Source organism: Ursus americanus, chromosome 20 (genome assembly GCF_024610735.1).
Source record: "Ursus americanus isolate L20-20 chromosome 20, mUrsAme1.1.p, whole genome shotgun sequence".
NCBI lineage: Eukaryota > Metazoa > Chordata > Mammalia > Carnivora > Ursidae > Ursus > Ursus americanus.
This window is the reverse complement of record NC_142146.1, coordinates 33,152,773-33,177,444: the sequence shown is the minus strand read 5'-3', so window position 1 is coordinate 33,177,444 and position 24,672 is coordinate 33,152,773. Positions and strand designations below refer to the sequence as shown.

The 24,672-nt window shown below is 34.3% G+C and overlaps 1 protein-coding gene across 3 annotated transcripts in view; it reads left to right on the top strand.

Annotated features, from left to right (window-relative positions):
- STAG1 (STAG1 cohesin complex component) overlaps positions 1–24,672 on the top strand; it is a 418,952-nt gene that overhangs the window by 360,238 nt on the left and 34,042 nt on the right. For all 3 annotated transcript variants that reach the window (XM_045791826.2, XM_045791827.2, XM_045791829.2), the window contains 4 exons: positions 14,408–14,500; positions 16,428–16,602; positions 19,118–19,257; positions 22,314–22,415. In XM_045791826.2, coding sequence (XP_045647782.1) covers positions 14,408–14,500; positions 16,428–16,602; positions 19,118–19,257; positions 22,314–22,415 — 510 coding nt within the window. The remainder of the gene's footprint in view (positions 1–14,407; positions 14,501–16,427; positions 16,603–19,117; positions 19,258–22,313; positions 22,416–24,672) is intronic.

Sequence of the window (24,672 nt, the reverse complement as noted above, 5' to 3'; positions counted from 1 at the left end):
CTCTTGCTTTATCCTATGAGTAAGTATATTTTACCTCTTCGAAAGATAACCAGTTTTTCAACCAATAGATGCAGAGTTATATAGATACACAAAGTTTAAAGTCTTACAAGAAATAACCGTAGTAGAAACCACAAGAGCTCCATAGGTGACATGCTAGTAAAAAAGAATAATATTGAAGGTAATGCTATGTAGCTTTTAGTTGTGGAATTAACGGCACCTTGGGACCCAAACTAAACACTCTTGTTAACACTCTTGTTAAAAACAAATTGTTAGATAATTTTTAAAAAATTTTAACCTAGCCATGACCATTGAAAACAAAAAGGAAAATACAAATCAGAGATTAAATGAAACTAGGATCCAAGAGAGTCAAATGGAGCCTAAAACTTGTTATCCCTGAGGATATTTTCTAATGAATCCCAAGGCCCATCAAGGGTGGAATATCTAATAGGTAGCATATCTCCGAAAAGTTGGGACCCTAAGAGCTACTTCCAGCACAAGGGTGAATTAGAAATAAACCTATACCAGCTCCATTCATGAGGGAATATAAGGAAAATAACCTGTCTTAAAATTTGTCATTGACTAAAGGGGAGAAAATAGGTCTTTCGTGAAAGTTTATAACAATGAGCGAGCTTTCATGTAGGTTTCCATCCTAAATTCATACTACTTCAGTGGTTCATTAAAAAGTTTAAAAAGCAAGGTAAGATTTTGATAGAAAAAATTCTGAAGGAACTTGCGTCAAAGAGGCAAATAAAATTTTAAGAAAAATGAGCTCATAGTAAAGATTACTCAACTCACAAGAAAACAAGAAACCATGAACAGAACCATGAAGAGAATTAGACCAAAAAAATGCTATTTATACATTGGAATTATCAGATACAAACATAATTATAAATAAATATATTTCAGTCGTTTCATGAAATGAGAGAGGCTAATATGTTCGTAAAGAGCAAACACTTGGTAAAGAACCAAGTAAAAATATTACAATGTTTACATATCCTCATCTTAACAAAACAGAGGCTGTTCAACCAGTAAAGGTTAATAATGCATTATAGAACCAACCGCATGATATGGAGCATTCTTTTCTTTCCTGATTAATAATTTGAGGATTTCTCTGCCTTTAGAAAGTAATTGGGGTTTTTATTTGATTTCGGTTAAAGCAATAGTAATATATTGGTTAGCCTCCTGGTTTTTATATTTTATTGACAATTTTAGTCTTGAAAAGCAAAAATCGAAGTTAACCTTTTATTAGTAACAAAAGTCTCTTTAAAGTGTATTATGGTTTCGTGTTTTGAAATGTTCCTTAATATGGTAAAATTAAAGGAGATTGAATATATGTAAGTTAAAATTTGATAGCGAGAGTTTATATATTACACATAATTACTTTTATTTTGATTTGTTCATCTGTTTAATTTTGGTATTCCATTTTTTTTCTAACTGAGATCATTTAGGTTATCTGAGCTGTTATTTGGCTGAATATTGATTCTTGCATTTACTAAATTTGGAATATATACTTGCCCCAAAATTAGCATAATTAATGCTTAATTCCTCTATTAAATTTAATTTCAATTTTGTTCTTTTGCAACTATATTCCGTAATTGGAGTGAGAATCTCTATTCTTGAACCCACTTTTTGAATATTTTCTATTTTTTTTTAGCCCTCTTACAGAATTATTTTGAAATTCCTTAGCTTTCTGTTTAATTTTGGTCTGACTCATTCTTCTAATAAAAGATACCTTCATTTTTTATCATTTCTCGAATAATGCAGAATTCATAGTTGTCCTTTCCACAGTGGCAGTGCAGCTTTTGTGCTCAACACTGATTTTCTTTATGCCAGAAAATGCTGCAGCATCTTTTAAGTGCTTTATTATTCAGTTGATTTCTGTATAAAGTTTTCTGGGCATTTATATCATATGTGAAATTTCCTTACTAAAGTGTCTCTCAAATTATTTCTTCCCATTTTGAAGTTGTTGGTAGTTTTCTTTAACCAAAGTATATTCAATAATCATTGTGTATTGGTTATATCTGTCATTTAAAAGTGGTTCTCTAAGTGATAATCTTAAAAAGCATGAATTTGCAGGACACAGGCAAACTTTAAAAATTAATCTCTCACCATACAGTACATCCCTTGTTTCTGATGTAAAGTTCGATGATTCATTAGTTGCGTATAACACCCAGTGCACCATGCAGTACGTGCCCTCCTTACTACCCATCACCAGTCTATCCCATTCCCCCACCCCCTCCCCTCTGAAGCCCTCAGTTTGTTTCTCAGAGTCCATACTGTATGGTGACTAACATAATATAATAAAAAAATTAAAAAAAAAATCACCTGTGTGCCTTCCAGTGCACTAAAGGGATTAAAGTATTTCATGAGCAACTGATAAAAAAAAAATTAATCTCTCATTGCTAAGATTTCTCCTTTTAAAACAATTATTGTAATGACTCTTACAAATAATTACTAGATCAGTAATTGACAAACTTTCTAATCGCTTACGTGATGTAGGATATCTTTGAAAATTTAAGATCCACATGCATAAGCTTTGTATGCATTTAATCTATATTATTAATATCCCCCTGATAAGATACCAACTTTCTAATTATAGTTCCAGCCACATCATTAGCATATTGTATAAATAACCTTGAGGCAAGTCACTTGAATAATTTTTTTAAAACAGATAAGGTATGTCAAAGCATTTTATCTATTGTGAAATTTTTTCCAGATACTAATAACAACTAAAATAACCACTTATCTGTGTCAGGTTACTTATTTATAAAATTGAAAGTTGTATTGGGCCAATCATTTCTAGCTCTAAAATTCTTCAATCTCCTATGGTTAATAATGCTATAACTGCACATGTCTGGATAGATATACAAGAATCGTAACAGTGGTTAACTCTGGGAAAGAGAAATTCTTTGGGAGCAAACATAAGAAGGAGAGAAATTCATTTTTGCTTTATACCTTTTGATACTGTCTCAGGGATTGTTTTTGTTGATGATGATATCTAACAGTGATAATAATTTTATCACAGAAATTTCAGAAACATCTTGATTCTCCCATCCTAATCTTAGGTTTTGATTTAGCACATATGACTCAGAGTTGTTGACCTTGGATGAATACTAGAAAAATGCCTAGTGTGTCCTGTATCTTATTTGCTGTGGCAGTATTATTCTTTTATTTATAAATGTGATATTAAAGCTATTAGGAAATTTGGAAGTGATTTGATGAGACCTGTTTGTTTTAGATAAGGCCGAGAAGGGGACATTGTTGTTGTTATTATTACCTTGTTGATATTTTACATTTTGTAAATCACTTGAATTAAATGCTTTAACTTAATTGAATCTTCCTAATAATTCTACAAAGTGGATGTTATGATAATCCCATTGTACAGATAAGGAACCTGATACTTAGAAACATTGAAAAGTGATTAAAATCTGAAACTTAAAGCACAAGTCTTTTGAATATCAATCTAGTAGTTTTTCTGTTAGCTCTTTTTAAATTCTTCCATTATTAAGCTTTTAATACAACTAGTTCTAGAGAGTTTTGTTGTTTTAAACAAATTTTCTAAGGGTACATTGGTTGACTCCTTGCAAACACAAGCTAACAATGTCTGTTAATCAGTTGGGTACAGAAAAGTGATGTAAATTATGTCATGTAGCCAGGATTTTTCATCCTTTGGTATCCTCAATGGGATACATTTAATGAGAAGTTACTCTGATTTTAAATACCTCAGTTTGTAATGCCAGTGAGTTACAGTTAAAGTGTACAGAGGATTTTGGTAATGCACTCTATCCTATTTTTCCTTTTAATTTGTTTCCTGAAAATTAAATTTAATACAGTAGCCTCGTGGGGTCTATATATTTAACATGTGTAATGTTGATCATTTAGAGACAACTTAAAAATGTTCTTACATGAATTATTTTTGGTTTTTGTTGTTGAGCAATTATTATGTTAATGTGAAATGAACCATTTTGCTAGTGAGGGAACTAGACAATAATCACTGTTTTTCTCAACTCACAATTACATTTATAGAAACTCATTTAAATCTCTGAGGAGGTCACTTATGTTTTTAATTAATAAATTATGCTTATTAGTTCTGGGTGTAAAATATAAAGTAGATTGGTTTTCGTAAATTTGGACTCTTGAGTACTTGTTCATTGTAAAAAATATATAAATAAAATTTCTGAATCTTACCACCTGTGGATAACCACTGTTAATATTTTGGTGTATTTTCTTGCAGTACTTTTTCTAACTTATTTCAGTCTTATAATATATTTACAGTTTACAAAATTTTGTGTCTCCTCTTCAGTCAACATTTCCTTCAGTTACCAAGATGTATTTGTAGATAGTATTTTTAATGTATGCATGATAGTCCATTGTGTAGCTATACCATAATTTATTTTACCACTCTTATCTCTTGGATATTTAGGTTGTTTAAGCATGTTAATGAATAAAATTAATGCCATGTTGGGCATTCTGGTGCAAAAGCTTGTTCTGTGTTTTACATTGTTTCATCTTGTGTTATATTCTTAGAAATGGAACTGCTGGGTCAAAGATGGTACATACTTTTAAGGCTTGATATATATTGCCAAGTTGCTTTTTAGAGAGTACTTTCTAAAACTTATTTTTCTTCTCTATTGTCATGAACACTGTCATTCAGAAAATAATGAATGCTAGTTATGTTTGGTTTAAATTCAAGTTATAATTTAACACAACAGTGAACACTTTCATAAAATAAAGTATATGAAAAGACTATATCAAGAACAGGATTAGATCTTTATTTGAATTGGAAGTGCATTGGGTTTTACCAATGGGTATTTCCTCTGTTCCCCTAATTTCCAGAGTTGAAGCTCTTTGGCAGTCACACAGGTCATGCTCAGTATACTTTGCTCCGGTGCCCCCTAGTGCTGGTCCTGTAGAAGCAGCCTTCAGTTTCTCTTCTCTAACAGAAAACATCCTTCTTCCTTCAGCTCCTTCTGGACATATACAAAGACATTTAAAGAGCCAGGTAAATAAGAGTTAGGGCTAATATAATGCCCCTATTGCCGTTTTTGGCCTGGGGATCTAGAATTTATCCTCAGTATTTTTTTTCCTCCTGGGAGGAGCTGTCCTACTCTCTGTAATCTTAAATTTGTAGCTCTCTGCCTTACCCTGCATGTTCCAATTATAGACAGCGGTAGGTAGGGCCTGGGGCAAACATCCCTGCCTTCTGGACCCTGGCCTATTCCTAGTCTTCTAAGTTAAAGAAGGTCAACATCCCTTGGGTAGCAGTAAGTCAATTTATTATTGAGGTATTTAGCTGCAAAACTTATTCCTCCATTACCCTCTTGACTAAACGGTCTCCTCCGAAAATTCCCACTTGTTTACCTACAGAAAGACTGAGGAAGGGAAGAGTTAGGATGGAGATGGGACTGATGGTGGCCAAGCCCAGTGAAAGAGACATGTATAACCTTGCTATTCTTCATAAAAATGTACATATTTAGAAGTGTACTAGAAATAGGCTCAAATGCGTAAAAATCTACAGGCTGCTTTCTACACCTCTTTCTTTTCTCTTCCCTTCCCAGTCCTTTAGAATAACAATGAATAAGAAAGAGAGATAGCTCACTTGGGACCTTGCCCAAAATTCCTGTAATAACAAAATACAGATTGCACCTCTCCATCTGCAGAATTAACTGCTTTGTGGAGGAAGGGAATGGGGCCAAGAGTGGGAAATAATAGCTGTACCTCTAGGAACAAATTTTTAGCATTGTATAACCATTTTACTTCATTCTTGTCTTCTTAAATGTTTCCCCCTACTTTTTATTTCATGAGAACTATCCTCAGTAACTATGTAGTTAATTTAAAACCTTTCCTTTTGGGGGCGCCTGGGTGGCGCAGCGGTTAAGTGTCTGCCTTCGGCTCAGGGCGTGATCCCGGCGTTCTGGGATCGAGCCCCACGTCAGGCTCCTCCGCTATGAGCCTGCTTCTTCCTCTCCCACTCCCCCTGCTTGTGTTCCCTCTCTCGCTGGCTGTCTCTGTCTCTGTTGAATAAATAAATAAAATCTTTAAAAAAAAAATAAAAATAAAATAAAACCTTTCCTTTTGATTGTTCCATGACTTTCAGAGTCATTCTTTGATAGTTATGTTTTTGTTAATATTATGTTCTATTGCAAGTGCCTTGTTGGCTGGTCTAGGAAAGTTAGGGGAGAAAGATCCAGGTCTTGTTTAAGTCCATTTCTTGTTCAGCTCTCAGAATGTTTTAAAAAAAAAAAATCTGGATACTGAAGTAGGTGGCTGTTTATACCAAATTCTAAACTTCTCTAAAATTTAATCTAACTCTAACATTCTAAAACCCTCTGAAAACCAAAAGTTAAATATGTTCAATTTAGAAAAGAACTTATAAGTCATGAGTTTAACATTCCACTAAGAATTACATGTTGTTTACAACCGTATTCTTGGGGCTCCAGTTTTAAAAATTGCTATCTGGTAGGCATAGACAGTATAAGGCTTCCTCAGCTTTACTAGCCTCTTCAGTCAGATGCTGTTTTTACTTACCCAGGGACAGTGGTCTTTAAAGGACCCATTTTATAAATACTGAAACTCATTAACACATTTAATATTTTATGATATAAGAAGTAAGCCAGGACTGAGAAGATCTATTCTAAGTAACAATTATTATAATGTAAGAATGTGTTTAAACCGATCTTATCAGCGGTCTAAAGCAATAGTAAGAATATTTAAACAAAACATAATAATTCCCATTTTCTAGTACAGAGATTGGAGATTTGCCTCACCAAAATTAATGATAAAATTTACTTTCCTGCCTGTCCATTTTTTTGAATAGAAAGGAAATAGGTGTTTCATATTCTACTTAATATCCTTTGATATCTTAATGCTTTTTCCTTCCTAAAGTAGATTCTTTTGTTTAAAAAAATTTTTTTTTCCCAGCAGCCATTCTAAAATTACTAGCTATTTGTTAACTGACTTCTTGTTACAGGCCCAATTTATCTATATATAAGAAGCTCCTAGTTTATAAATAAGGTGTATTTCCAGCATTTTTTATGTTGGAGCATGATCTTTGGAGTTAAATCCAAGTTCAAATTTTGGTGCCATTTTTCACCACCTGTGGCAAAGATAAGCAAGTTGTTTCATCTTTGAACTTCAGTTTTCTGATGTGTATGTGATATTCACTGTTGGGATAGGGTTTGGGGGAAGATTGAATTGAAGGAAGTGTTTTAGCAGGCAACAAACTGTTGTTTGATAATATTAAATTACAGTCCTAGTCTATGCTTTCCTAGTCTCTCCTTTTCCAAACCAAGAATTGATACTAACTGAACTGTTACCTAAGGCTATGGGAATATGTAAACATGCTCAGTAGCTAGCATAGGTTTGAGAAAGAGCATGGTAGATTTTTGTTCTCCATCCATATCTTGGAATAATTTGCAAATTCAAGTCTCTCAATTTGGTCCTAACAGTCACTACTTTTCCCCAGCCCCACTGACTCCTCCTTTAGCTTCCTCATCTTTGTATGCTATAGGAAATATGTCAGATGCTTTGGAACTATGGTAGGCAGCTTAAGGGTTCCTGGATCATATGTAGATTAGTCTGAGGCAAAGGCAGGTGTCAGCAGGTGGGGGGGTTCAAATTACCAAGAACAGGTAATTTGAAATTGAAAACTACGTATTACGTTTGGGGTTTAAATATTCAATAGTTACTGTAATGTGTATTCACAAAAGTGGCACACCCTCTCCCCACTCTCCAAAAGAGAAGCTGGTAGCAGTGATTCATACAGGAAAGCAATTTTAAAGGTATTACATAGGGTTTACCCCATCACAGTGGTGATACTTTTTACTACGTCTTTTGCTCACTGATGTGTCCCAAGTGAATGAATTTAGTTCCATTTGTTTTTATCATACTTAATGTAGACGATGACTTAGTTGGGCTGAAAAATAATATAATGAGCCTCATGTGTTAGTAATGGTGCTAAGTACAGGTAAACGTAACACAGCTCATGCTCCAAAGAGCTTTATAGCCCTTTGTAGACTTTATAGCCCACGGGCCAAATCTGGCCTGACCCGTTTTTATAATAAAGTTTTAATGGAACACAGCCATGCCCATTCATTTATGTACTGTCTAACGCTGCTTTTATACTACAGTGACAAAGTAGTTGGGACAGAGACTGTATGACCCATGAAGCCTAAAATATTACTGTCTGACCCTTTACACAAAAAGTTTGCCAATCCCTGGCCTCACAAGGTAACCCCTTGCTTTTGTTTACCTGACTTTGTCAATAATCCTATTTGTCTATTCTGGGTAACTAGTTTTGTGCCCCTTCTTTATCATGAAAATTGATCACTAATTATTCACAGGCTTTATTTTCATATTCTGACGTCTTCGACCTGGTCTTGGTCCTTATTTTACAACTTTTCTTTTCCTGCCCATTCTTAAAATGCGTATTTGTCAAATAATGTTGAACTAGTTTTATGTATATGCTACTAGTTTTGCTGTGGGATCAGTCTCTGGCTGTGATTATCTGAATGGTATTTCATAGCTATAGATAAAAAAGGCAGCTAAATTTGGTCTTTCTCTAGACAAATAATATTGTTATACATAATAATGTACAAAGATGAAGGAAGCTAAAGGAGAGTCAGAGGTACAGGGGAAAAGTAGTGATTGTTAGGACCAAAGTATGAAACTTGACTTCCCTCATTATTCCAAAATACAGATGGAAGACAAAATTTGCCATGCTGTATCTAAAACCTGCACTAGCTGCATATTTGTGTGTGTGTAGGAACTAAACTCTGACCTTTCTTCACTGATTATAGACATATTGAGATACTTGGTTCTTAAGGGACAGTCTACATTTAAGATCTGTTTTTCTTCACAAGATGTTAGAGTAGGTCAACTTTGAGCCTTTGTGCCTTTGAGAAAACTTTTTTCTAATATGGCTTATATGATAAATTCATCATCTTAATTATGCCGGCCTTACTTAGGGTTTTTCATTGTTGAGAATTTGCCAGCCAGGTGTAAAACATCCTAATTCCTGGAAATTCTTGATTTCAGTAGATCTACCAGGTAGAAAAACAAAAACAAAAAACTTTGACCAGGGTAGTGAAACAACTTCCAAAATGGATACAAAAGAATCTAGCCCCAAGATATTATAACTAAAATCTCAGGAAAATCTTATCACCTGACCCTTTTGAATTCCTTTCCACAGCTACTTTGTACGTGATGCTAAGCTGCTTTCTGAAAAGAAGAGAAAATACTGGTTTCATTTAGGAAAAAGCATTTGAAAAGAAGTACCATATAGTTAGTCCATATATAGCTTACACTGGCCTAAGAGAGAGTAGTAGATTACTCTTCTTTTCATTCTGTGTCTTTCATTCTCACCTCTATAATTCAGGTACTCTGGCTAGAAAGGGTATTTATAAGTAAAATAAATGTTCAGAGTTATAGAGATACTTCCTAAACATTCTAGTTTCTTAAAATTGCAGTCTGGATAATCAGCATATCTTGTTCTTGGCTTGTTTTTCAGTTTCAATGTCCATTGAGTTAACTAGCTTTTTTGTTTATATATAAAAAATATATTTAAGTAATACGAGTTTCAAATTTCTTATCTCCATAATGTCTGTTTCCTCAACATATTAATTTTCTCACTTTATAGAAAAGAGTCATTATAGCAAAATGGTTAAAAGCACAGACTAGAGGCAAACTGCTTTGGTCTTTGGGGCTGCATTTAACATCTCTGTGCCTTTTCTTCGTATGTAAACTGTAATAATAATATCAGTACCCATCACAGTTACGAGGATTAGTTGAGTTTCAACTCACAAAAAGCTTAAAATAGTGCCTGGTACACAGTAAGTGTCAGTAAATGTTAACTTTATTATTAAATTCTGGCCCAGAAAAAAGCTACATATTAAAATGTTCCTGTTTATTCAATGTAAGTTAAGCATATTTAATTTTTTTCATAATGACTACAGCTATTACAGCAGGAGAGAAGGTTTTTCATTGTAGAATATATGGAATATAACAAGTTTTCTCAAATTTTAAAACAGCCAATGGTTTATATTTTAATGGAGTTCAAGTAAATGTGCTAATTTCTATGGTTTAAACTAAGCTCTTATTTTTGGCCCTATTTAAAATGTTTTTATATTTCATTTTCTTTTTCTTATCTTTTTAAATATCATCTATTACTGTTTTTCAAAGGACATTAAGAATAAAGCCCACTCTATGAAATTTAGCTTAATACTGGAGTTTTAAACTGGCAAATTCTGAACCTCTTTTAAAATTTTGTTTTAACATCCTGAAAATTTCTAAAGATATTTACTACCATGTATCCCAGTAGTGGCTGCCTGCCTTAACTTGAGCACAATCACAGTCTTGGGAATCATATTCCAGCTGTTTAAATCAAATGAAATATAGTAAAATGCCCACATAATGAAGTGGGAAATTGTAGAGTGAATAAAAGTACTGTATTCAGAAATACACAAGGACCTGAATTCTATTCCCAGCTGTTTAAAGGGATTTACCATATAAGATTAGTTAAAATATACAATATCTCTGCCCATTTACCTAAACCTGTTGATATTTATATTTCTTTTAATGAAATCTAATTAACTACAATAAAATTAACTTTCTTGAGCACTCAATATTTAAGTTGCATCCAAATCTAGTCCAAAATTTACTGCTAAAGGCCTTTAGCTTCTATTTTCTTGGTTGCTTCCCTTTTCCAGTTTCTTAAAATGGTTCTGATTAGTCATCAGTAGGTTGCTTACTTAGTTGCGATGTTAAATTTACAGCTCTTCAAATGAATTGGCAAGTTGTCATTTTACGTAGACATATCTGCTTTATGATTGACCTTTAAAGGAATACTTTGCCTCCAACTCCAAAGATAGCTGATTCCCTAGGCTGCTGCTTTCACACTAGCCAAGAAATTTAAGGAAATAAAGGAGCATTAATACCTCCTAGCATCATTTTTTAAAAACTCTCTTCAGTGTTTGATAAAATGAACACATGACACATTTGACCCTAGGATTGTAGTATCATCTGTATTATGTATACTTGCATTTCATTCAGTAAATATTTATTAAACACCTGCCACGTGCCAAACACTATTCTAGGTACCAGCAAGGGAAAAAATGAACATTCATCCTTTGAATACTAGGAGGTATACCAGTTAGCACCTATCTGTTCTCATCTGAGTACCTAGGAGTTAATTCAACAGAATCACAGAATGCCATAGAACCTCATAGTTCAAATTCAATTATAGATTTTTAAGCTCTGTAATCCTGAAACACAAAATAAGTTTTCTAAGGTCACATAGATAGTGGATAGCCTGGCTTACTTTTTGTTTTTCTTTCAGTTATTCATTCAGCAAACATTCTCAAAATTTTTCTATTTAAAAAGATCAACAGGGGTGTCTGGGTAGGCTCAGTCAGTTAAGCATCTGCCTTTGCTCAGGTCATGATCCCAGGGACCTGGGATCAGGTGGCATTGGGCTCTCTGCTCAGTATGGAGTCTGCTTTTCCCTCTCCCTCTGCTCCCTGCCCTCCCCCCCCCCCCCCGCCAGCTCATGCTCACTCTTTCTCATTCTCTCTTACTGTATCTCATATAAATAAATCTTAAAAAAAAAAAAAAAAGGATCAACAAAGACAATCCCCCCAAATCCTCCATCAATCTCAAAAGACCTCTCTAGCAGCCATCTTATTTTTTCGACTCTTGACAAACTTTTTTGAAAGAGTTGCCTCCTTCTTTTTCTTCCTTTGAACCCACTGCAGTCTGACTTCAGCCCTTTTAATTCCACTAGAAGTGTTCTCCCCAAGGTCACTCACAACCTTATCATTGCTTTATATGGGATACTTTCTGATTTTTTTTAGCTTGTCTTTTCTCTTATGGTGTTTGTCAATTGTTAAATTACAACAGCCATTTTTTAATGGATTTTTAATTTTTTTCTTAACATTTTTTAATGTTTTCTTTCCAGAAGATGCCATATTTTCCTGGTTTTTATTCCTATTCAGACCATTTCTTAGATTTTTTCATGTGCTCTTCTTTCTCAGCCGACGTTATATATTGGTGTTCCCCAGGATACTTTTGTCCCCCTTCTCTGCATATCCTCCCTCCTTCAGTAATCTCATTTACTTCCTTCTCTTCTGTTACCATCTAAATGTGGGAGACTCCCAGATATTTATTCTTGCTCAAATTCATTCCCGTGGGCTTTGAACTCTTATATTGAACCGCCTACTAAACATCTCCTATTTTTAAGGAATCTCAGATCATCATCTCCAAAATGTTCGCATTTTTTTTGTGTGTGAACTATTTCAGTGACATACACCATCATGCACCTAGTAGGTGACGACCTAAAAACTTACGATTAATCAACAGCCCCCATTCTGATGAGTTCATAAGTTCTATGCTGCTGCTTTAATTTCTCTTCAATCTATTCACACCTTTACTGCCAACATTTTATTTTTAGGTCCTCATTCTAAATTATTCCTGTGGCCTTTGTTAATATGTAAGGAGACATAGAATAATGATTAAGAGCATGAACTTAAATGTCAGAAGAGTCAGATAACCCCATATTTGGATCCTTACTCTATCACTTAGAATGTATGGGTATTCTGAAGTTGTTTCCTCATCTGTAGAAAAGGAGTATCAACACTTACTTCATACACTGTGAGATTTAAATGTATGGCCCTTAGACCACAGTACTGGGTACATAGTAAGCATTCAGCAGAAGATTGTATTTACCATTAACTAGCCTCCCTATTCCACTTCATTCTCCATCTGCTTAGAATATGATTCTTGAAAACAAAATTTTAGTACTCTTCTGATAAAAATTCCTCTACAGTAGTTCCTTACTGCCATTAGGATAATATCCAGATGATTTAACATGGAGTTTTAAGTGATTATCCATTTAAATGGAAATGGATCCTGTTTTCCTCTTCAGCTTTCTCTCTTGCTCTCTCCTCCCTATTTGTGCCCCAGTTACAGTAAATTAACAGGCTCTCAAAAGCATGTTCAGGCTTTTGAACATTTTGTGCCCTCTGGGATACCTTTTTCTATAGCTAGATAATTTTTAGTTGTTCAAAAACTCAGCTTACATGTTATCTTTTTTGGGAACCCTTCTGTGACTGCTTTTGACTCTGGATTAGGCTTTCTAACATAGTACTCCTTACATTCTATTGCAGCTGCCTGTTTTCTTGTCTATTTCCCCTAATGTATAATGAATCTTTGAAATTAGAGAAGGTCAACGAATGTTGAGTTTTGGTTATTGGATGTTCATCTGCAGAAGCAAAGGTTTTCAAGACAGTGTTCTTTTTACTATTCTGCACAGAATGAGCTTATTCTTTCTTCCAAATACTACACTCATATTAGCAAAAGGAAATGTGTATAATTTTTTAAGTTTATCTTTATTTGGGATGTGAAGATCCCAAAAAGGAATAAGTATTGTCATCTGAACCAAAAAAAAAAAAAAAGTAGCTTCAAGAACTTTAGTTTAATAGAGTACTTTTAAAAAGTGATTTCTACATCATCAGCCATTGCTAATTTAATAACTCTTCATTACTATTTTAAATATCGATGTAATACTGAATTATCTTCATGTGTCTTCCTCATTAGTGAGAATTTGAGCTCTGATATCAGACAGTCCTGGTTTCAAACCCTTGCTAATAATGACTACTTCTAATCAATATAAATATTAAATTATGTAGCAGTACGACCTCAAACCAGTGCCTGACACATTTAGGTGCTTGATAAATTTAAATTTCCTTTTATACTTTTCAAGTGTTTCACATTGAACGTTATGTGGTCATCTAATTAAATCCTGGTCACTCATTCAATTTTAAATTAAAGACCATCCTATTATGAAGGTCCCTCCAGCTCAGCTCTCTCTGCTACAGTTAGAGTTAATACAAAAAAAAATTGAACACTTAATTACTCTCTGGTCTAATTCCCTGCTAGGATGTTAACTCTTTGAGGGCATGGACACGGTCTTAAAATTATTTTTTTTTCCCTTGACATTTTGCAGAGTGCTGAGAATATGGGAGAAGTTCAGTACATATTTGTTGCTTAATTGATTTTTTTCAGTGTGCTGCTGTGCTCCCTCACCTTATTACCAACTAGCATTTATTTAGGAAGACTGATAGTTTTAATACCAACCCAAATAAACCATGTTTATAAAGGAAAATATGTTGGAGGAAATCATACTGAGCATTCCATAGCTAAATAGAATTGAGTGTTTGGGATTATCAGTTTTGCTGCCCCTTCCATTAGGATAACTAGGAAATAACTATATAATTTGGTTCCCAAAAGTAAGTTTGATTTTATAAATTTCCTTAACAATAAATCAATTGGCTATTTTCCACTTATTTTTTCTTTTGTATCAGTTTTCTAGGATATTGTAATTCATGTTTACAAATTTGATTGTGTCTTACAGGAGGATTTGTTGGTATTGAGGAAAACCGTGAAATCCTTTTTGGCTGTTTGCCAACAGTGCCTATCTAATGTTAATACTCCAGTGAAGGAACAGGTAAGAAATTATCAGTTAAGAGCTCTCAATACAAAATTACTAAATATGTTGAAGAACAATAAGAAGAGGTAATTTTTTTTGGCAGTTCTTAGCGTACAGATCTATTCCTAACATTTATGGAACCTGGGACAAGAATATGGATGTCTGAATATTTAACTTAACAAAGCAAGCTAACTATCTTGCTATAGGTCTTTTTACCTAAACAAATACACTGTCATAATGACCTGGTTCCATAATTGATTTGTAAGAATTCTGTCCTAAAACTGGGAGGGTTGAGGAGCTGTCCTGTGGTCCACCCTTTTCTCATCACACCAGGAAGAACTTCTCACACACATGTAAATACTCCAGACCACATGTCCAAACTCTGTCACATTATCCCCTCAAACATCCACCCTGGGACCTAGGAGTATGCACACAGGGGATACAGTATGCCTAGGGAGGAGACCTGTGCAGCCTTTGGTAGCAGAATCAGGTCTGTTAGGGCAAGGAGTCCCTAAGTCCCTGCACCTGAATAGTAGGGGTGCAGGTGGGTATATCACATTGGTTCAACAGACTCCTCACTCCTTGGGTAGGGGCAGTATAGCCCAAGGCAATACCATTTCCATAAAGTGATTTTGTAAACTGTTTAATTATACTATCCTATTGTGAAGTACTTTTAGATAAAGTACTATTCTATAAAACAGTACTTTTTTCCATACTGTTTTTTTTTCTATCATAATGTTAGGCTAGAAAATGTCTAGTTAGTCTGGTTAAAGAGTACTGTAGTACTTATCCTTTGCTATCCCTTCTTACAAGTAGGTTATCACAGGTGTCTAGTAAAGTTATCAGCATCTATTTTAAATGGGAACAGAGATGGTCTTCCCTAAACCTTATTTTCTAAACCTTCTGAACCCCATCACTGCTGTCTAAAAGTACCTGGCTGAGGACATTTAAACCAAAAATTCATGGTTTCTACATCATCACTGGTGATATCTAAAACTATGGCCTCAATAAAAAATATATATATTTTCCCCTGGATTCTCTTTATGCTCCCCTTTTCAAGTGGCTCTTTCTAAATATATTTATGTAATTTATGATTGTGTAGTCGGAGCATGAACTGCCATGATTCATTCTGGAGGTGGACAGCCAAGTATACAGACATCTCCAAATACATACCAAAATTATGTTTTCCCATAGAAATCAATATTTAGAAGGGGGTAACTGAATTGTTTTGAGTTATCAGAGCCCTCAGTTATCCCACAACAAAATCATTCAGTTACAGTAAACTGATGATACAGGCTTATTTCATACTATCCATTAAATAGGGCAAATTTGACAACATTAACTATAATACTTCCTCTTTAGGGAAATGTTTTGAAAGTTCCCTTGTGTGATTAAATTTGTTGGCAAGCTTTCAGTTACTGATTTTTATGTGAATGGTCTTAAATTCAATTTTAAATCTATTGTTAGACGTTTTTTGCATTAGATTTTTTAAAGAATCCTAAATAATAGCTTTAAGGTTTAGAGAACTGCATTTTAATTTGTTGGGTAATACAGTTTGTCTTAAGATTTATGCTTATTTAATTAAGCAGTATATGATTTCTAACCTGTCATGTTTTATTATATTAATTTCATATTTCCAGAGTTGGCTTTAAGTCATTTTTTTAAGTTCAAGTCAAAATCTCTTAATTGTTTTAAATTAATACAGCCAAGTAAAAGAAATAGAGTATTTTATTTAGGGGGAAAAAGTCTAAGTGGGACTAGTATTTAATGAGAAAAAGTAATTTCATTAAGTTTGGAAATTAAAACTATTTTAAATAGTTAAAATTTAAATACTCGATTTGTGTTATGGTATTGTTACTGAAGTGCATTTAATTTAGTATGTTTTCTTTAACATTGATCTGTAGTTGTAGTTATATATTACTGATGAATTCCTTTTGCATTGCAGGCATTCATGTTACTCTGTGATCTTCTGATGATATTTAGCCACCAATTAATGACAGGTGGAAGGGAAGGCCTTCAGCCTTTGGTGTTTAATCCAGATACTGGACTTCAGTCTGAACTGCTCAGTTTTGTGATGGATCATGTTTTCATTGACCAAGACGAGGAGAACCAGAGCATGGGTATTTGTAGCTATTATCTTGTCAATGTTGATCTTTTTTATTTGTTTTTAAAGATTTTATTTATTTGAGAGGGAGAAAGAGACAGAGAGCATGAGTCGGGGGAAGGGGAGTGTAGAGGGAAAGAGAGAGAAGTCGGCTCCCCGCTGAGCAGAGACCCTGACACAAGGCTCGATCCCAGGACCCTGGGATCATGACCTGAGCTGAAGGCAGACGCTTGACTGAGTCACCCACATGCCCCAATGTTGATTTTTTTTTTTTTACCAACCCCAAAAGATATTAGGAAATAAGTCAAATTCAGTCCCAAAAAGTAGTAGAATATTTAAAAAGAGTTATGGGGTGCCTGGGTTGCTCAGTTGGTTAAGTGTCTGACTCTTGATTTTGGTTCAGGTCATGATCCCAAGGTGGTGAGATTGAACAGTGCATTAGGCTTGTTACTGGGCGTGGAGCCTGCTTAAGATTCTCTCTTCCCCTCTGCCCCTCCCCCCACTCTCACTTGCTCTTTTTCTCTCTTTCCCTCTCCCTCTCTTTCTCTGAGAATATAAATATAAGTTAATACATTCATGTAGTTCAGAAACCAACAAGAATAAAAATGTACACAGTGAAATCTCCCTCCTTTAGAGTAGTACCTTAGACGACTTTCCCTATCACTACATATAGAGCTTCTTTATTCTTTTCCAACAGATACAAGTATTTCATTATTTATAGCATATTTTTGTTATCCATCTCCTACTGATTGATGTTTGGCTCATTTCCAATCTTCTCTTATAAATCATGCTATAATGAATAATTGTGCACATTTGTCATTTCCCGTATGTGTAAAATGTATGTGTAGGATAGATACATTTCTAATTGAACTGTGTCCAGGTTCACAGTTTTTCTAAAGGAAAGCCCCAAGTTCCTTTCTATTCCTGAATCATCATCATATAGTACTTAAATTAACAAAATATAGCTATGAGATACTAAGTGTTGAAAGACTGTTAAACCTCCCAGTTGGGGTGCCTGAGTGGCTCAGTCAGTTAAGCCTCTACCTTCTGCTGAGGTCATGATTCCAGGATCCTGGAATCGAGCTCTGTGTCAGGGTCTCCCTCTCCTCACTTGTGCTCTCTCTCACTATCTCTGTCACTATCTCTGTCTCAATCTCTCAAATAAATAAATAAATAAATAAATAAATAAATAAATAAATAAAATCTTTTAAAAAAAAGCCTCACAGGTCAAAATTGTGCTGAACCTGAATAATGATAATGTGTAGCATTATTAGACCAAATATAAATAATTATAATTAGTGTTGGATAGGTTAGTTGTAAAATAGATGATTTAAAGTCTGTAGCGTATCTGATCCGTGAATCTATTTTGTGCTATAGGAGTGTTTTTTACTTAACAGAACATTTTAGAAAATACTAAATTGTGAAACAAAGTCTCTATTTAATAGAGTCCATTTTAATCTCAGGAGATAAAATTTACTTACTACTTGTCTTAAGCAAAAAGATTTCCAGCCTCTCAAAGTATTGGTGCTTCACAGCAGGACCAATTAATAGAAGGGAAGAGAGAAGTTGAGTAAGTTCTTTCATGGGGGGGAAAATATATATATATATATATATATATATATATAGGAAAGAAAGGAAAGAAAGAACACTCCCTAACTAAGGGCAGAGGCCAAGACAAGAGAGTCAGTCAGTACAGAGCCTAAAACAAATGTGTCAACTTCTGGAGCCTTGTGAAGACATTTTTTCTAGGATTAAAAAAAGAAGCCTGTGGGGTCTGAGAATTAAAAAAATTGAGGAAGAAATACTGCTTGTTTTGAAAGTATTTAATAGCAAGCTTTGTTTTAAAAATTGCATATGTGTACAGGCACCTGGGTGGCTCAGTTAAGCATCCAAGTCTTGATTTCAGCTCAGGTCTTGATCTCAAGATTGTGAGTTAAAGCCCCATGTTGGGCTCCACACTGGGCGTGGAGCCTACATTTTTTTTTAGAAATGTATATGAGCATAAATGGTTTGCAAAATATACTTCATGCTGATAATGTAACCATGTGTAAGATAAGCACTGAAAACTAACATCTCCATATATTTTCATTACTCCCCACATACTTCTTTCTAAAAGAAAACTTTTCCCTGTGTCTTAAAAATTTCCAGAAATTTCTTGTCTGTTGGAATATAGCTAATAGCATGTAAAGAATATTGAAATGAGAAGAGATAGCATTTTAAGGTAAACAGACAAAAGTATTTTTATGATAAAAATATCAGAAAAATATTTATGTATGGTTTGCTTACCTCAGTCTTTGCTATGACAGTTTCCTAGAGGATAGGAACCTTGGTAACTACTAAACATTTAATAAGCATATAACTAAATATAGCACCCTAAAATAATCAGTGTAACTAACAGTTTTTATCTTACCTAAAACTGAATTGTACTATTTGTAAAGTTATAAGTTGGTGTTTGATTATGCAGATTGTCTACGTTGCTTTACCTTGGATAAAGGGCCAAAGTTCATAACCAATTTATTTTCTGTGGTTAGAGGGTGATGAAGAAGATGAAGCTAATAAAATTGAGGCCTTACATAAAAGAAGGAATCTACTTGCTGCCTTCAGCAAACTTATCATTTATGATATTGTTGACATGCATGCGGCTGCAGACATCTTTAAACACTACATGAAGGTATAGTTTCATAGTCTTATTTTTCTCCTTCCATCTAAGTGGCAGAGAAATTTGCACTTAAAAATGAAAAGAAAACAGAAGCTAAATTGCCAGGTAACCATGTATTGTTGATGATTTTTTGATATATTTAAGGTTTCTCTCTTTTATAGAAGTATAAGCTTTTTGTCAATCTATACCATTATATCAACCCCATAAAGTAGGAGATCCTCACATTTATTGAAAGAATACCTTCTTATTTTCATGAGGTATATAAACTCACTTGATCAACATGGAAGAAACGTAATCTCTCTTCCTTATGACATCTCTTTAAGACATTTTTGTAAGTGTGCCATGTGTACCATGTACGCATGCCACCTGCCAGGTACTAAATTTTACAAATATTTTTAAAATTCCTGCTCTAGGGGCATCTGGGTGGTATAGTTGGTTAAGCGTCCAACTTCTAGTTTCAGCTCAGGTCATGATCTCTTGGGTCCTGGGGTTGAGCCCCACATGTAGCAGGGAGTCTGAAGATTTTCTCCCTCTGCCCCTCCCCCTAACTTGTGCACACTCTCTCTCAAATAAATAAATCTTTAATAATAAAATTCTTTTTTTTTTTTTTTTTTTAAAGATTTTTATTTATTTATTTGACAGAGATAGAGACAGCCAGCGAGAGAGGGAACACAAGCAGGGGGAGTGGGAGAGGAAGAAGCAGGCTCATAGCGGAGGAGCCTGATGTGGGACTTGATCCCAGAACGCCGGGATCACGCCCTGAGCCGAAGGCAGACGCTTAACCGCTGTGCCACCCAGGCGCCCCTAATAATAAAATTCTTGCTCTAAAGTAGTTTAAAGCTGAACACTGTCAACAATTAGACAATTACATTATATACTATAATAGAGGTATGTGTAGGGGTTCCTGGAGATGTATGAAACAGACACCCCACTCTTAAGAAATATGAGGGTTAATGGAAACTGCTTAGTAGTGACATCTGAACTAAGTCTAAGATGATAAAGATAAATTAGTAAGCAAAGAAGTACCGGGAAGGCTCGGGGGCAGATTGACCTTCATGTACAAAGACACAGAACAATGTGAATTCTTTGGGGGAAATGCAAGTAATTGATGTAGCAACATAGATTGCTTATGAGAATGGAGCCAGAGGTAAGATTTAAAGAAAGTGTCACTAGTAACTATATGCTGTGTGAGTAGCCTGGATTTTTTTCCTGAGGGAGCTAAGGAGATGTTGAAGAGTTTTAAACCATTCTTTATATGGCAGGATTTTGATAGGTACTCACCTTTCTGGCTCTTTGCTCTGCTTTCCTTAAGCTCCGTTTTGTTTCTGACCCTCTAAAAAAAGCAGTGCTCAGAAGTCTTTATGACAGGCACACTTCTCAGTTTATCTGTTTTTACCTTGTACTCCTGTCACAGATAGTGTTTTGTTTTGCCCATGTTCAGAATATTGTGTATGCCATTGATCCACTTCTGTCTTTATCCATGTTTAGTTATGGTCCAGTTCTAGTTATGACATAATAACTAATTCATCATATTTTGCTGGATAACTGCAGTGTGAGCAGTGTGCTGATAGAGATTTAAATAAAACATGATTTCTGCACTAAGGAGCTTATAGATTAATAGAGAAACTGAAATGCAAACATAATATAATGTATCATAAGAATAGTGGTTGTCTGTGTTCCATGTCATTTAGATTTGAGACACTGTTCTAAGGCTTTTATGTATGTTGATTAATCCTATGAGGTAGGGAATACATCATTTATGGATAAGGTAATTAAAGCTCAAAGAGGTTAAATAACTTTCAGAGGTCACATAACTAGTATAAGTAGCAAAAACTAGAATTTGATTCTAGGTTTGTCTAGCTTCAAAGCTTAGCTCTTCCCATTAGACCATAAAGCCTCAGCGTGATTATTGTAGTGATAGATGTACAAATTGCAAAGAGAACATGGGATAGAGAGAGAGACTTAAGTGAAAGGAACCTGAGACAGCTTCCTAAAGTAATGTCTATACACGGTTTTAATGGATGAATATGAGCTTACCGTGGTTTTTCCCTTTTCATCCCCTAACAATATGTATTGGTTTCAAGAAATGAGCTTTAACCAAAACTTGTTATCATCCTTAGCAATTTTTGCACCTCTGCTCATTGTAAGCTTTAATTTTTTTGAGAGTATTGTAATAGTTATTTGCTACTCTTTATTACATATGCTCAGTTATGTGGCTTTTTGCCCCAGTTCCCTATGTAACTGTTACAAATATGAATTTATTGGAGATTTGCCTGTTGAACCATTTTAGTATATTAATATATCTTTCTTTTTCATCTCACATCGTGAAAGCATACCCATCTTTTGAAAATTATGAAAGTCCAATTGCCAAGCTAATATACTCCTTCACATAGGTCGTAGGTTTTTAGGCATTAGCTTAGAAGTAACATCCAGATTCAGTGATTTTAAATAAGGCTTTTCTTAATTATTTACTCACAAGGAAAATCCTTTAAATCCTATGTCAAAAAAACTTGAATTATAAAGAAATTAAATTTTTCTCAGTCACTATTGAAGAAGTCGATGTTTTTATTTTTTTATATTACCATAGTAAAATACAGTCATGTTGGGGGAGCAAGGAATGACATAGTACAAAAATATTAAATGAAAAGTCTGTTACCCTAATCTTCCCTTCCCCCTTATGTAGGCCTACTCCCCAGGAGTAAGCAATTTTAACTGTTTTGGTTTTAGTTCTTTGCGAGGTTTCTACCAAAGTTCTCTTTCTTGATTTGTCACCTTTTAAGTAGTATCTGTTGAATCCATGTTACAAAGAAGAAGGAATTTTGTTTACCTGTGTCACTTCCCCTCCTCTTAGAATTCCCAGTTTTTCAGTTAACATTAGTTATTTCATAATCTTAAATATCAAATGTGTATTCCTTTAACTTTAGACAATATCTTTTATCTCTCATTATGTTTAAGATGAAGAAATTAAACACTCCTGAACTCCCCTTTCCATTTCTTTTACCAATCCACTGTTTGTCTCATGAAATTTCAGTAATTTTAAGGCTGTGTTTTCTTTCTTTTTCTCACAGTATTACAATGACTATGGTGATATTATTAAGGAAACACTGAGTAAAACCAGGCAGATTGATAAAATTCAGTGTGCCAAGACCCTCATTCTCAGTTTACAGCAGGTAAGAAATCTGAAAGAGATAAAGAGTAGAATTAAGGTTATTGAACACTTTTATGTGCATAGTATGTACTAGGTATATCTTACCTCATTTAAACTAGGTCACTGTATCAGTACATTACTATGGATACTTTCTGGTACAAAGACATGTGTTATATGTCTTTTCTTTGGAAAATAATCTTATAGTTCACATTTCAAATAGATGAGGTCCTAAAGTGCTCCACTCTTGGACCAGATGAAATGCCAAACAGACATTAAAAAGTAACCATTTAAAAAGAAAAATATAGAAATATATTTTAAAAATATTTAATGAAGAAGGCAAGAATAATATTCAAATAAGAAAATAAATCACATATGGGGGTGCCTGGGTGGCTCAGCTGGTTAAGCGGCTGCCTCCAGCTCAGGTCATGATCCCAGGGTCTTGGGATGGAGCCCCACATCGGGCTCCCCACTCGGCAGGGAGTCTGCTTCTCCCTCTTCCTCCCCGTGCTTATGCTTTCTCTCTTGCTCTCTCAAATAAATAAATAAATATTTTTTTAAAAAAATCACATATGTTATATAGATAAGAGTCCCTAATAAATGCCTACTGAATTAATACAGAGATTTCAGGGGGTGTGTGGGGCTATAGGTGTTTGTATATAAACTCAAATACATTTATACATCAACCAACACTCCAAACAAGTGACAGGTTCAGGGAAATATTTTCAATCATACATAACAAATCAGTAACAAAGATAAATCCCATAGAAAAGTGAGCAAGAGATATGAAAAGCTAGAAGAGCAAATCTTAAAAACCAATAACCATATGAAAAGAGGCATAACTTCATTAATAATTAATGAAATAAAAATTGAAACATATTTATCACTGATGGGCAAATTAGCATGAATTTAAATGATGGTTAATACCAGTGATTGATAAGATGTGGATAAAAAGGTCCCTTGTGAAAGAAATTGCTTTTGCCTTCTTGAAATATAATTTTGCAGGATATTTCAAAATTGAAGATAGATATTCCTTTTAAAAGTCAACTGTTTTTGCTGCTAGGTATCTACATTGGTACATGCAGGTACACACAAAGATATGTATGTAAAAGATGTTTATTACAGCAAGTCTGTAATATTGAAAAATTGAAGATAGTCTAAATGTCCCATCAGCAGAGGAATGGTTAAAGTGTGTTACTCTGAAGTAGCTAAAAGATTTTTAAGACAAAATATTAAGTGAAAAATAGCACGTTTCAGAGAAAAGAGAACCCTCTTACACTGTTGGTGGGAATGCAAACTGGTGCAGCCGTTATACACACATACACACACACACACACTGGAATATTACTCAGCTTAAAAAAGAATGAAATCTTACCATTCGCAATGACGTGGATGGAGTTAGAGACTATTACGCTAAACAAAATAAGTCAGAGAAAGACAGATACCATATGATTTCTCTCTCATGCAGAATTTAAGAAACAAAACAGATGAACATACAGGGAAAAAAAGGAAAAAAACAGGGCAAACCAGAAAACAGGTGCTTAACAATAGAGAACAAACTGAGGGTTATTGGAGGGGAGATGACAGGGGGATAGGCTAAATGGGTGATGGGTATTAAGGAGGGCACTTGTGATGAACACTGGGTGTTGTATGTAAGTGATGAATCACTAAATTCTACACCTAAAACTAATACTACAGCATATATTAATTAACTGGAATTTAAATAAAAGCTTGAAAAAGAAAATAAAAGAAAAATAGCAAGTTTCAGGACAGACTACATAGTATAGTTATCATTTATGTTAAAAGTTTGTATATGTAGTATATTAATGTATCTAAACCGGTCTAGAAAACCTTGAAACTTTAACATTGATTGCCTTTGGAGAGAAGAATGACATTCAGTGGGAAAGAGGAAGGAGAACTTTTATTTTTGTATTCCTTGAATTTTGCACAGAGATACATTCTTTGTATTCATTTTAAGTGTAAAATTTAAAGTTTAAGGCTATTGTGTACAACCATCTCTGGAAACATTTTGAAGTTTAAGAATTTATAAATAATTACCTGTGGATACATTTGAAATGTTTGGAAGAACTGCTGTTTCTAGTCATGACACTAAGCAGTTCAGGCCAATGTGTTGCTGAAGAAAACTGAAAAGATGAATAACATAATTAATAAAAGTGATAGAAGTGCTATTTCAGTGGGATGGTATAAGAGTGAATTGAAAGATGGGGCTTGAGGAAGTGAAGAAAACAAATGTAAACAGTATTTTTCAGGATCTTTGCCAA